Source organism: Bos grunniens, chromosome 25 (genome assembly GCF_055505025.1).
Source record: "Bos grunniens cultivar Pamir isolate PY7600 chromosome 25, Bosgru_T2T1.0, whole genome shotgun sequence".
Classification (NCBI taxonomy): Eukaryota; Metazoa; Chordata; class Mammalia; order Artiodactyla; family Bovidae; genus Bos; species Bos grunniens.
In genome coordinates, this window is record NC_141189.1 from 15,911,322 (window position 1) to 15,923,653 (window position 12,332).

A 12,332-nucleotide genomic window follows, 5' to 3' on the forward strand; every position below is an offset into this window, starting at 1 on the left:
TGAGGGTTGGACATTTATTCAAAACAGCCTATACAAGACATCTCTAGAGCAGGGGCTGTGGGTCGGAGTGGACCCTTGCACCTGTCAGCAGCTCCACCTCCCAGACCCCCTTGGACTGCCCTTATAGCCCATAGAGTTTGCTTGGGCAGACAGCACAGGAAGCATCATATAGGTACAGGCTCAGTCACGGGGCATTAGATGAAGCTCTTCTACCTGGAATGATTGGAAGTTGGCACAGTGGGCTAGTCTGTCCCTTTCCCCATGGGAAGTTCTGCCTCCACTAAAGGCCACCTGGATGAAAGCAGGGTCAGGGTGAGGGACCCAGCACAGACCTGGGAAGTCGGGCCTGGGAAGGGAGGAGAGATTGGGAGGAGTCTGATTAGGATAGAAACTGATGATCTTGGTTCACCCCCCAGATGAGTGCAAGGTGACTGCAGCGAACTTGGAGCCTCCCAGAAGAGGACAGTGCTCCCACCAAGGGGATGCTCTTAGCATAGGACCAAAGAGCCCAAGCAACTCCACAGAAGGGAAGGTCTGCTCAGGTCTGGGGAGCAGAGAGTGAAGGAAAGTATCCCTGGGCCCCAGGGCCCAGTCTCAGAGCAAGGAGCTGGGGATCTGACCAACCCTGGTCCTAACTTGTGAGTGTGTTAAGTAGGTAGTGAGCCTCCACTTGTGTGGGAGGTCACAGCCTGGGGAATTTCCACTTTTTGGCTGGGATGGGGCTGTGGAAAAAGCTGGAGAAGGGTTAGGGCCAGCTGCCAGCAAGTTTCGTTGAGTGCTCTGGGCCCCTCAGGGCTCTCACAGCAGACCTTTCCTGCAGGGCAAGTGCCCCCTAGGCTGGAGTTCTCACCTAGGGGGAAAAGGTGGAACTGAGCTTGGCTAATCCCACACCCACTAGCATGCACTAGGGCCCCTGAACCAACCATGTGGGGAGGGGCTGGGCCCACAGGGTCCAGAATGGAAGGTGGGGGACGCTGGATGTGGGGTGGGGTGAGACTGGAGGCACAGCCCCCAGGGTCCATGGTGTTCCAAAGTCCCCTGAGTTACGTGTTCAGCTGATGTAGACGCGGTGGAAGTCATGGGCACCAAAGGCGGCGTTGCACTTGGGGCACTTCCTCTGGCGGGCCTCATAGCGGCCCCGAACACACTCGAAGCAGAAAACGTGGAAGCACTTGGTAAGGACTGCATCTTTCTTGCGGGTGTTACAGCAGGGGCAGGTCAACCGCGCCTGGGCCAGGCAAAGGCGTCAACTCAGGAACAGTCCTGACAGTGCCCAGATCCCAAGCTGACAGCAAGAGATGGTTCATACTCAGACCACCCCACAGCAGGCTGCACCAAACTCTCACGATAGCCCTGGGAGGTAGGGATAAGCACTTTCCACATGAGGAAACAGGCCGGGGAGCCCAGCCTGATACTATCTAGTTACTATCAAAACTAGATAGGAACAGTCTAGACTCTAACTTGGGTGGTGATGCCCAGTGGTCACAAGTCCCTGCTAAAGGTCAATGACCCACAGGCTCCAGCCTGAGCTCCTCTGCCCTGGGGCTTCATCCCTTGCCCCACTAGCCTTCTTTGGCAAAACCCCAATCCTGGCTTAAGCTGACTGTTTACCTTCTACTTGCTAAGTCACAGCTGGGCATGGCAGTGCCACTAGAAATCTGCTGCTCTCAACCCTCAACTGGGCCCATCCCTGGTGCTCCCCTGAGATCCTGCTGTGGGCCACTTGATTCATTTCTCTCTATGGAGGTTTTATAAATCTCTCTTACCTTGAAATTTCCCACCTGCCGAAAGGTCTCACCTCCTACTCCAGATAGGAAATTCCCTCCACACAGCATTCCCAATAATCTTTCTCTATCCTGCCTGAAATCCCAGCCCAGTGCACTACCTCAGCCACTCCACACAAGTATCACCTCTTCTCTAGCTCTCAGAATCCTACCCACCAGCATTTGACAGGCTCCAGTCTGTAACTTCTCCCAAAGTCCTTCCCTTCTCCCCTTTCAGCTGTCTCCACCCCTACAAGGCCAAACTGCTCCAAAAGGTTGTCTTTTTACTGACTCAACCTCAGTCTTTTCCACTCCCGGTGAGTCTAGGTGATCTGACCTTCACCTCTACCCAATAACCATTTCCACCAAGACTGTCAAACGCAAAAGGTATCTTTCATCACTTGCTTCATGTGCCTTCTTGGTGCTCTGACTCATTCACCCCTGCCTGCTTGAAACTTCTCCAGTCATCTCACTCTACGAGGCTCTCCTTCCTTCTTTTTTAAAAAATTATTTATTTGTTTAGCTATGCTGGGTCTTAGTTGTGGCATGTGGGATCTAGTTCCCTGACCAGGGATTGAACCAGGACCCCGAAATTGGGAGTGTGGAGTCCTAGCCACTGGACTACCAGAGAAATCCCTCCTCTGTCCATTATTTAAGCTTTGAGGTTGCTCAGGGAAAATGACCCGTTTCGTCTCAGGCCACAGGCCCTCCCTGAGTGACCAGTTCCAAGTGGCTTCTGCCTTCACCTCTGCTGACAATCCCCCAAAGCCTCTGTCTTCCACACCAGCCCTTCTGCTTTGTCCTCCCAGCCAGCCTCCCAAGAAGTCCCACAAGTAAGTACCTCATCCTCAATATCCTTGAGATGTCACTCTCCAGTCTAAAACCCTTGGATGTCTCCACAATGACTACTGAATAAGCCAAGAATCTCAACCTGGCTCACTAACCTTCAGGATGTGACACTGCCCAACACCCCCTCCCCACCCCCCAGGCTTGTGACTTATTAAAAGCCCAGGTTCTGTCCTTTTAACTACCACTGTCCAGCTGTGCTTCCAGCATGCCTCTCTCAACTAGGGGCCTCCACCTCTGCCTCTCCCTTTGCTGGACCCTTTCATCTCCATTCCTCATGGCCAACGCTGAATCCCTCTGCAGTTCTCCTCTGGAGGCTATTCCTTCAGGAAGTCGGCTGACCGTGCCCCCCTCCTCACCACGCCCAGAGCTATTAAGGGCCTCCCCTGACTGCCCCCAACCCCTCTGGCCTTTGCCATCACACTGCTCATCACTCAGAGGAAAAGAATTACTTGGCTGCCTCCTCCACCAGACTGTCAGTTTCAAGAGACCCAAGGCCAGGTATAGGTCCCAGTCCTCCCACACTCAGCACTCTATCTGGCATGCAGTATATGTGCACCACACTTGAGAGCTCTCTTGATTCTCCACAATGGATTCTGCCCAGGTTTTGCTATCCTACCTTATTTCTGGGTTCCCTGGACTACCCCCTGGAGCTTCACCAACCCCCAGTCTGAGATTTCCCAGGTTCGTGGAGCACAACCTAGCTCGACAGCCCTACCTTGTATTCCTTGATCTCCTCCTGGAGGATTTCATCAGCATCTGCGTAAACTTCCACCTTCCTCTGCTTCTCCAGCTTGCGCCGAAGCCGGGAGATGTCCTCCTGAAGCAGGAGAAGAGGGCAGGCTGAGTGCAAGGGTCCTCAATCCAAACCTGCTGGCCCCGCCCCCGCCTCCACTCCCTGCCAACCACACACCTGAGCCCTCTTGAGGTTGAAGCTCTCCTTCTCCCGCGCAGCCCGGCTCTCAGCCAGGCAAGGCTGGATCTCTCGCAGCCGTGTCTGCACGTGCTCAAGCTGCACCTTCAGGTCCTCGGCCAGCTGGGCTGCTTCCACGGCCTGAGGTGGGTGGAATGGGGAGGAGGGGCACAGCTGGCCCTTGGGGAGCCAAGCGTGTGGAGCCATGACCCAAAGACGCTTATGTCAACTGTCCAGTGGTTCCTGCTCTTGGGATAAGTCCAATATCTTCACTGAAATTGATTCTGTCTCCTGACCCCACCAGCCTCACCTTGTCTTCCTCATTCCTAGCACTTCTGGCTCCTGACCTGCATAACCCTCTCTCCTGTCTCTGAGCCTCCACAGGGTACTCTGCTCCCCTCAACTCCCCCAACACAGAGACTTTCTCTCTGCGGCTCCCTGAAGCCTCAGCTCAAATGTCACCTCCTGAGAGAGGTTCTTCTGTTTTTCTTTCATACAGTTCTATTTCCTTCATAAGACATGCTGTGAGTTTCCGGGGGGCTACGTGGTTAGAATTCCGGGCCTTAACTGCCGTGGTCTAACAAGCCACGCAGTGCGGCCAAAGACAGACATGCTGTGATCTGAAACAGTGTTGCTTAATCTGAGTGATTATCGGCTTGCTCTCTGCCCCTCATAACTGGAAGCTCCCACTTCCAGCAGAGGTGATTTGTTCTTGTGATCTCCCCAGCACTCAGTGCAGTCCTGGTACCCAGCAAAAGCATGACTAACATTGCTTAAACGAATGAACCAAACAGAGAGAAGCCCAGAGGAGAAAAAAGATGAAAGTCAATGTTAAGCCTTTACCATGAACTGGAGGAGTGATGTCACTCCTGATTCTGTTCCCCTCAGAACAACAACTACCATGAGCTAGAGACATTTCTTAGGATTAATACAACTATGTAACAGAGACAGCTAGTGCAGTGCTCAGGACATGGGCTGTGGAGTCAAGGAGACCTGGGCCCAAATTCCACTTCCACTCTCTCTTGAACAAGTCAACTACCTCCCTAAACCTCAGCCTTCTCCCTTACAGAACAGGAGATAATGATGAAAACTGTTGTAGGATTACTTTAAGGCGAAACACGACCCAACAGGGCAAGTCCTCAGCACAGGGTCTGGCACACATTAAGTGTCTGAGACATGAACGGGGCTGCGTAGGGCAGCAGAGCCAGGCTCTGGCCCAGGTCATCTGCCTTACCTTCCTCTTGTTGAGCTCCAGGGCCTGGCTGCGCAGTGTCAGCTCCTTCTCCACACCCCCAAGGCTGCCCTGCAAGGCTCGCTCTTTTTCCTCTAGCTTCTGCACGGTCAGGAGCTGGGCATCCACCTAAGGACAGGAGTGGGGACTCAGTGCTGGGGAGCCCCTGCCTCTCCAGTCCCACCCTAACAAGCCTGGGGCAGCCCTACCTGGGACTTGAGGCCAAGAACCTGCTCGCCCAGCTCATCCTTCTCCTCCCGCAGCAGCTTATGAATCTGGTTGGCTTTGATCCGCTCTGACATCAGCTTGAAGTTGGCGTCATCCTTTTCTCGCAGCTGCTGGAGCAGCCGCCCATTTTGTTCCTGCATGTCCTCAAAGGCCTGGCCGGTCACATCCATCTCTGACAACAGGGCCTCCTCCTCCTGCAGCAAGTGGGCAGGGGCAAGACGGAACGTGGGAGACGGACAAGATCAACTGTGGGGAAACCGCAGGAAAACACGGCTGTACAAAGACCCACAGAGTGGACCCCGGCCGTGTGCTAGACCAGGAGGTTTAAGGAATGCCAACATTCAAAGCTGGGGGTGGGGTGGGGGTCACACCTGCTTGGTGGCACCCAACTTGCGCTGCAGGTGTTCAATCTGCTCCTCCGCCTGACGAATGCGCCGCAGGGCATCCTCGTCCGCGATCTTCTTGCTTTCCCTCCGATCCCTCTCCTCCAGTTCCCGGATGCGGCCTCGGAGTTCATCGACCTATAACCACCAGGAGGGAGCTCTCTCATCACTGCTTCCTGCTGACCCAGGGCTCAACTCTGGTCACTGCCCACCCCCACCCTGGGGCAGCCTTTCTGCACAGACCCTACCTGCCCTCACCTCAGCCTTGGCCTTGCGTTCTGCTGCCATGAGCTGCACCTTATCCCGCTGTTCCTTGGGTGCAGACTTATACATGTCCAAGAGCAATTTCATCTCCTTCTGGCTTTCCTGGGCCTTCCTGGGGAAGGCACAGGAGGAAGGCTGGGTGAGTAGGGCTGGAGGTCATTGGGCACGGGTGGGAGGGAGAAAAGAACAGGGCCTCACTTGAGCTCTACTCGGAGACCTTTGAGGAGTTCTGATTCCTTTCTCTTGACCTCTTCCACTTTGGCCTTCTCCCGATCAGCCCTTGAGAGAGCCGAGGCTACAGATGGGGGTCCCAGAACAGGCCCTTCTCGCTCCCGAAGCTCCCGCTTGGGTCTGGCCTCAGGTTCTCGGCCCCGGGAAGAGGGTCCCTGGGCCCCGGGGGTCAGGGCCTGGGTCTCTTCCTCGGAGGCCACCACGTCTTCCTTCTTCACTGACGAGGTAGTAAGGGCAGCGCCAGGCATGGAAGCCATCTCCTTTCTGGTATCGGGGGCACCAACAGGGCCTGGCCCACCCTCTTCTTTCCCTGGGACTGGGGCACTGAGGCTGGAGTCCTCTGGGTGGCCCAGGCTGGGGATGGAGTGAGTAGAGCCACTGGCCTGGGCCCGGAGCTGCAAAGCAGAGAGAGAACAGGGCCGAGGTGAAACATGCTCACTGGGGCCTAGCCATGGGCTTCCCTGGGAAGCCCGCTCCTCACCTTGGCAATTTCGGCCTGCACTTCGCGCAGTTTCCGCTTGTATCGCTGGGCGTCCCCCTTTAGCTGGTGGTTGTGGTTCTGTAGGCTGCTGATAAGGTGGCGCATCTCGCGGTTGATGGGCCCTGGAGGAGTACAGGAAACCAAGGTCAGACTGGTCCCTGGGTTAGGGGCCCAACCCCTCAGTGAGGGGAGAGGCAGGGCCAGAGCTGTCACTCTCACTATGAAGGAGAGAAGAACTGAAGCCTTATACAGAGGGAGTGAGCTCAGTAGATAACGGAAGAAAATTCACCCAAACATAATCTGATGCTGTGTGTTATTTTTGCTAATGAAGATTTCAAAAATACTTCCAGATTTCCTTCAAAGGAACACATAACTGTAAATTCACAAGTTAGTCCACTTCCTTTAGCTTCTTAAACAAATGTCATCTTAGTTTCATGTCCCTGGCATTTCTCCTAATACCTCCTTACCTTCCCTCCTTGCTTTACTTTTCTTGGTATACTTGTTACTACTACTACACACGTTCAATTTTCCCTTTGTCGTCTGTCCTCTCTCTCTGTAACACAGCTCCACAACAGCAGTGATTCTTTGTATTTTGTTCACTGGTATAATCCCAAAGCTTAGAACTGAGCCTGACTCAAAAGAGGTGTTCAATAAACCTTTGTAAAATGAACTAGTGGAGAGGCACCCTAAAGGCCAGAGAATCATGGACGGGGCTGACAGCTCCTGTTCTGGCAGAGTTGGCACCATCAGCCACCTCAGGCAGCTGTAAGCCTCACTGCATCTTTAAGCCTTGTGGTGGGGTCCCCATTTTCCACAGGGAAATGAGGCTCTGTGAAAGGAAAGAATCTAACCTCTGGACAAGCATCTGGCCACACCAGGGCCCAGCAATCCCACAAAAGGCCCCACCTCAACCCTGTCCTCGCACATACCCGCCTGCTCATTGGCCGCCAGGTTCTGTTCAAACTCAATGCGCAGCATCTCGTACTCCTTGCGAACCTGGGCCAGCGTGTCCTCCAGCTGTATAACCTCGGTGCGTAGCTTCTTCTGCAGCCCCAGCTCATCACTCTGTGAGGTGAGGCATTAAGGACCCACACAAGCCCACCCTCAACCTCAGACCTCAGTGGCTTAGGAATTTATTCCCAAGGGATCTCTGGCAGGCACCCCGGACTCTGACACCCTTGACCCAGGAACAACCTGACCCAGAGGGCCTGACCCTTACCCCTGTTCCACCGGCATACCTCCATGTGCTCAATGTGCCTCAGGTGGGAATTCTTGGTGGCCAGCAGCAGCCCGCGGGCCTCGTCCAGCTGGGTCTTCACTTGCAGAGACTCATTGTAGAGCAGTGAGAACTGCGCCTGCAGCATCCGGTACTCCCCCGTCTCCCGGACCACCTCCTCGGGAAGGCTCCGCAATGCTACCTAGGGGCAGGATGTCTGAGCTCACTCAGCAAGAGGAAGGAGAGCTCAGTGCCCACCCTGCAGGCTAATGCCTTCCCAGCCCCAAACACAACTCACCTTGAGGCGCTCATTGGTCCGCACGGCCCCCTGAAGTTCGGCCTGCAGCTTCTCCAGTTCTGCCATGCGGCTATTGGCCAATTCCTGATTTTCCTCCAACTCCGCATTCAGCATTTCAAACTGTGGAGTGGGGAGGCCAGTGGGAGGCAGGGCCAGGGCATGAGGCATGCGTCCCTCACAGCCCCACCATATGCTCTGCCCAAGCTCCCCTATGTGGAGCAGCGATGGACTCTGAAGGCCCAGGGACAAACCAGACCCAGGCACTTTCCTAAATGTTCCTAGTCAAGTAGGAAAAATGCAATACTGCACGGTCAGTGCTGGGAACCAAGGCTTGTACCTGACGGGGTCAAGGAAGCCTTCCTGGAAGACCTGAAGAGGAAGCTGAGGAAAGGAGGACAGGGAACAATGACTTTGCAGCACCAAAAAAAGAAAAAAAAATGTGCAGTGACAAAGAAGTGAGAGAGCAAAAGCAGGACAGGGAATGGGACAGCGGCAGCAGGCCCCTTCTCAGCTACACAACGAGAATGCCAAATGCCTCCAACACAACCAACACCTCTTTCCTCAGTGGTACTTTTAATCCCTTGGACAGTAAGGAGATCTAGCCAGTCCATCCTAAAGGAAATCAGTGCTGAATATTCTTTGGAAGGACTGATGCTGAAGCTCCAATACTTTGGCCATCTGATGTGAAGAACTGACTCATTTGAAAAGACCCTGATGCTGGGAAAAATTGAAGGCGAGAGGAGAAGGGGACAACAGAGGATGAGATAGTTGGATGGCATCACACTCAACAGACATGAGTCTGAGTAAACTCCGGGGGTTACTGATGGACAGGGGGGCCTGGTGTGCTGCGGTCTATGGGGTTGCAAAGAGTTGGGACATGACTGAGTGACTGGACTGAACTGACTGACGGACTTCTAGTCAACTGATTTAAGATTCACCTACTTCTTATTAACTCCCCCAACTAGAACTTAAGCTCCATGACAGGTTTCTGTTTTGTTCTCCAAAATAACTGCTTTCTACACAGTAGCTAACATTCAGTATTCAGCAACTATTCACTGAATACAGATATTAAACAATAAAACAAAGAACACTGTGAGAGACAGGCAAAGACCTCCAAGACCACAGATGATGTTTGTCCCTAATTCTAAGGGGGAAGTTCAAGGGTAGAGTAGAGAAAAAGTTGCGGGAGGGACCAGGAAGAATGCTGCTGCTCACCTTCTGCATGCTGAGTGTGATCTGGCCCCCCTGGAAGCCTGAAGAGCTCCCAGACACATAGTAGCCAGAGTTGAGCTATGGAGAGAAGAGATGGACAGATGGGTGTCGAGAAGAGAAGTTAGGGCCCTATGTACTCTGTTCAGGCTCCATCTGACCCAGCCCCGAGCCTCACCTGCTCTAAGGCTTCTGCCAGATGCTTATTAAGTTTTTGCTCCCGCTTCCGCAACTTCTCAATGTCCCACTGCAGGTCCTCTACTGTCGTCTCCATCTCCAGCACTTTGGTCTCTGCAGATGTCACTTTATCCTGGAGCTCAGAGTACTGGGGACAATGAAGGGGACAGAGGCTTAGATGACAGACTTGGCTCCCCAAGATCCTTGGGTGTCCAACTAATCCAAACCCTGTCCTGGTTCCGATCCCACCCCCAAATCCCAACTCCCACCTCCAATGAGATGCGGTGGTGCTTCTCCTGTAGTTGGGTGGCCAAGTCCTGTAGCCGCCGATTCTCACGGCCCAGTTCCCGGGTGCGTGCCCGAGCCGCCTCACCAGGGGGCTCACTGTCCCCTGGGAAGGCAGGGCTCAGGTAAGAGCCAAGTCCAGGGCAATGGGTCAAAGTACTAACTCATTCTGGACTCTGCTATGTGCCCAGTGTGATCCACCAGCTGTCTTGCCACTTTCTCATGACAAAGCCAGGAGTCTTTATCCCTACTGTACAAAGGAGGAGACCAGCTCAGAGAGGAGAGCCATCTGCCCAGAACGCCCGGGCGGGGCTGACAGAACTAAGGCTGGGCCCTTGATGCTATGCCTTGGATGGATCAGTAACTGCCACTAAGATTTGTGAAAAGTGCTCCCAAGAGGTCTCCAGCCCCAAGGGAGGAGGACCCCTCCCCCAGTATCAACAACTCCTTCTACCCATCTCTCTAGACGTCAACTCCAGAAATCAAAGCCAGATCCCGCACTGACAGTTTAACCCTTCTCCTGAGAACGTGGCTGATTTATCCCTTGGGGAACTGTGGTTGCCTCTGGGCTAGGAGCACTGAGGAGGGGATACCATGAACAGAGAAATCAAAGTTGGGGCACCTCGGGGGTGGGGGCATAAAGAACTAACCTCGGCTATATACTCGCTGACAGAGTTCTTCCACCCGGCGCTGCAGGCGGTCAGAGGCCTCCACAACACGGGACACAGCTGCCTTGGAGAACTCCATGCGGCCCTGCAGCTGCAGCTCCACCTCCTCACTACTGCTTGCACCAAGGGCCACCACAAAAGCCAAGGCTGGCTCACTGAGAGGGGGCCGCAGCTGCATTGGCAGGGGCTCTGGGAGGGACGGACAGATCCTCGTGAGGACAACAGCAACAGTCACCACTACTCTGTACCAAGTGCCAGACTGAGCCCTTCAGCACTCTATAGCTTACTAAATCAACACAACCAACACCTGAAGGACTGTGTTATCCTCATCTTAAAAGTGAAATAACAAAGGTTCAGGGAGGCAATGTCCCTAAGGCCAGAGGCCTACCAAATCACTTCCTCAGGGACGCCTTCTCTGCCTTCCCCGATCTAAACTAAAGTGCACACACACTAACTCCCTTTCAGGCCTCCCTGCCCCCCGCAACGTCTTTCTTGTGGTTTTAATCACTTCCTTTCCTAATGGTTGGGGCAGTAAGTTATCTCTTTTTGGTTATTTGTCTTCTCCAAATCTACAACAATGCCAAGTACACAGTCAACATTTAATACTTTTTTGAACTACAGGTGTCAAGATGTGAATTGCACTCTTAACCATATCACTCAGATTTCAAAGCCTGTGTTCTTACCCACTGCCCTTTGTGGCCTAGAAAGGAAATCAATTGTGTGTGTTTGCAGGCGGGGAATTCGGCAGCCTAATAATATCAAAGTCCCCTCCTCTCCAGGACCTTTCCCATAACTTAATTAAGCTTCCCAGATACTAGGGCTCTGGCCCTACCCCTCAGCTCCGAAGTCCCTGGCTCTGTGAGAGGGGTCTCATCACGTGTCGGCCCCTCCTGGGTTCCAGGTGCCTCTGTCCTTGAAGACAGCTCCCCCTGGCTCTCATGGTGTCGGAGAAGGGCTTCCACAGTTTCATCCAGCTGAAGGGAGAAAGCACCAAAAATGTTATGAATCCCTCAGGTGCTTCCCAGCTTGATACTCCTTTCCTAGTAGAGGGGTCTGAGGATTGGCAGCTGGATCAAGGCCAGGTCTTCGAAAGAAGAGCGACATCCACCTGGGCCCAGTAGCGATTGACAATGAGGAGGGTGGCATCATCTGTGGCTTGCCGCTTCTCCAGCTTCTCAATTCGTTCTCGGAGTTCGTCTTCACATGCCTGTCTCTGTTCCAGACGCTCTGCAAGTTTCTTGTTCTTGAACTGCAGAACCTTGAGGTCCATCTCCTCCTACCAAGGAAATAAAGGGGCCAAGAAGAGGGTCAAGCAGGGCCCAAGAACCCAATCACAGAGAAAGACAAGAAAAGCAAAGGCAACGGATGGAAGTGGGGAGCCTCCCCAAATGAACTGCCATTAGGATTTAACGAAGCTCAGACACCCACAGAGAAAGCGTCTCGGTTGTGAGGCGGATCATGTTCTGCTTCTGCCTCTTCCTACTGAAGTCTTTGACAAGCCACACGCCCTGTGGGAACCCGTTTTCCTATCTGTAAAGGGAAGGCTGACGTCGTGTCCTCGGTTTCCTTCAGCAGAGTGTTCTGTAAAGTGGATCTTGCTAAGCTTGGGGAATTGGGAGTTAAGTTCAGGACGATGTGGAGGAAAAACAGATGGGAGTTCTAGCAAGTTTTGAGGCAGGAACCCACGAACCGTGGAAGAGATGCCTCCCAGGCGAATGGGCTCTATGAGCGTGGTGGTGGTCTTCTCCTCGCGGCTCAACTTCTTCTCTGGGGGCCCCGAACCCCCATCCCCAGCGGCGCGTTTGTTGCCGGGCCCAGACATGGCCGCGGCAGCGAAGAGAGGAGCAGAGTCTCCCGAGGGACGTCAGGCAGGCGGAGGCTGCACTCCTATCACCTGCAGAAGACAGAGCGAAAAGATGTGGAGGCGGCCGGAGCTCCGCAATCACGCAACTCCCCCTCACCTACCAGAGGGTCCCTGCCCCGCTGGCCCTGGGCCCCTCACCGGCAGCAGGATCAGCCCAAGGGCGCCATCTTGGACTCCACCGGACGTCACTGGCCTCCCCAGCACAGAGCGCAGGCGCCAGGGGCAGCCCCGGATGTGGCGAAATTGTCTTCATTTCCTGTTTCTATTGGTCTCGC

General features: G+C 54.0%; 1 protein-coding gene across 4 annotated transcripts; it reads right to left on the bottom strand.

The window, feature by feature from the left end:
* On the bottom strand, window positions 1-12,247 carry RNF40 (ring finger protein 40). 4 transcript variants are annotated; one of them, XR_015154538.1, is made up of 20 exons: window positions 12,196-12,247; window positions 11,884-12,087; window positions 11,302-11,469; window positions 11,026-11,167; window positions 10,176-10,382; window positions 9,510-9,631; window positions 9,242-9,388; window positions 9,070-9,144; window positions 7,855-7,974; window positions 7,579-7,758; window positions 7,270-7,405; window positions 6,341-6,462; window positions 5,827-6,254; window positions 5,623-5,740; window positions 5,353-5,502; window positions 4,963-5,227; window positions 4,757-4,882; window positions 3,523-3,663; window positions 3,328-3,429; window positions 1-1,228 (listed from the first exon to the last, which is right to left on the bottom strand). XR_015154538.1 is itself a non-coding variant. In XM_086374867.1 (20 exons), the coding sequence occupies exons 2-20, from the start codon at window positions 12,013-12,015 to the stop codon at window positions 1,052-1,054; spliced, it is 3,006 nt and encodes a 1,001-aa protein (XP_086230993.1). In that variant the 5' UTR covers window positions 12,016-12,087; window positions 12,196-12,247; the 3' UTR covers window positions 1-1,051. The 4 variants fall into 4 exon arrangements, 1 of the variants encoding a protein (XP_086230993.1); XR_015154539.1 differs by having other exon boundaries at window positions 4,963-5,175; window positions 5,613-5,740; XR_015154540.1 differs by having other exon boundaries at window positions 5,613-5,740.
* Between the last annotated feature and the right edge of the window lie 85 nt (window positions 12,248-12,332).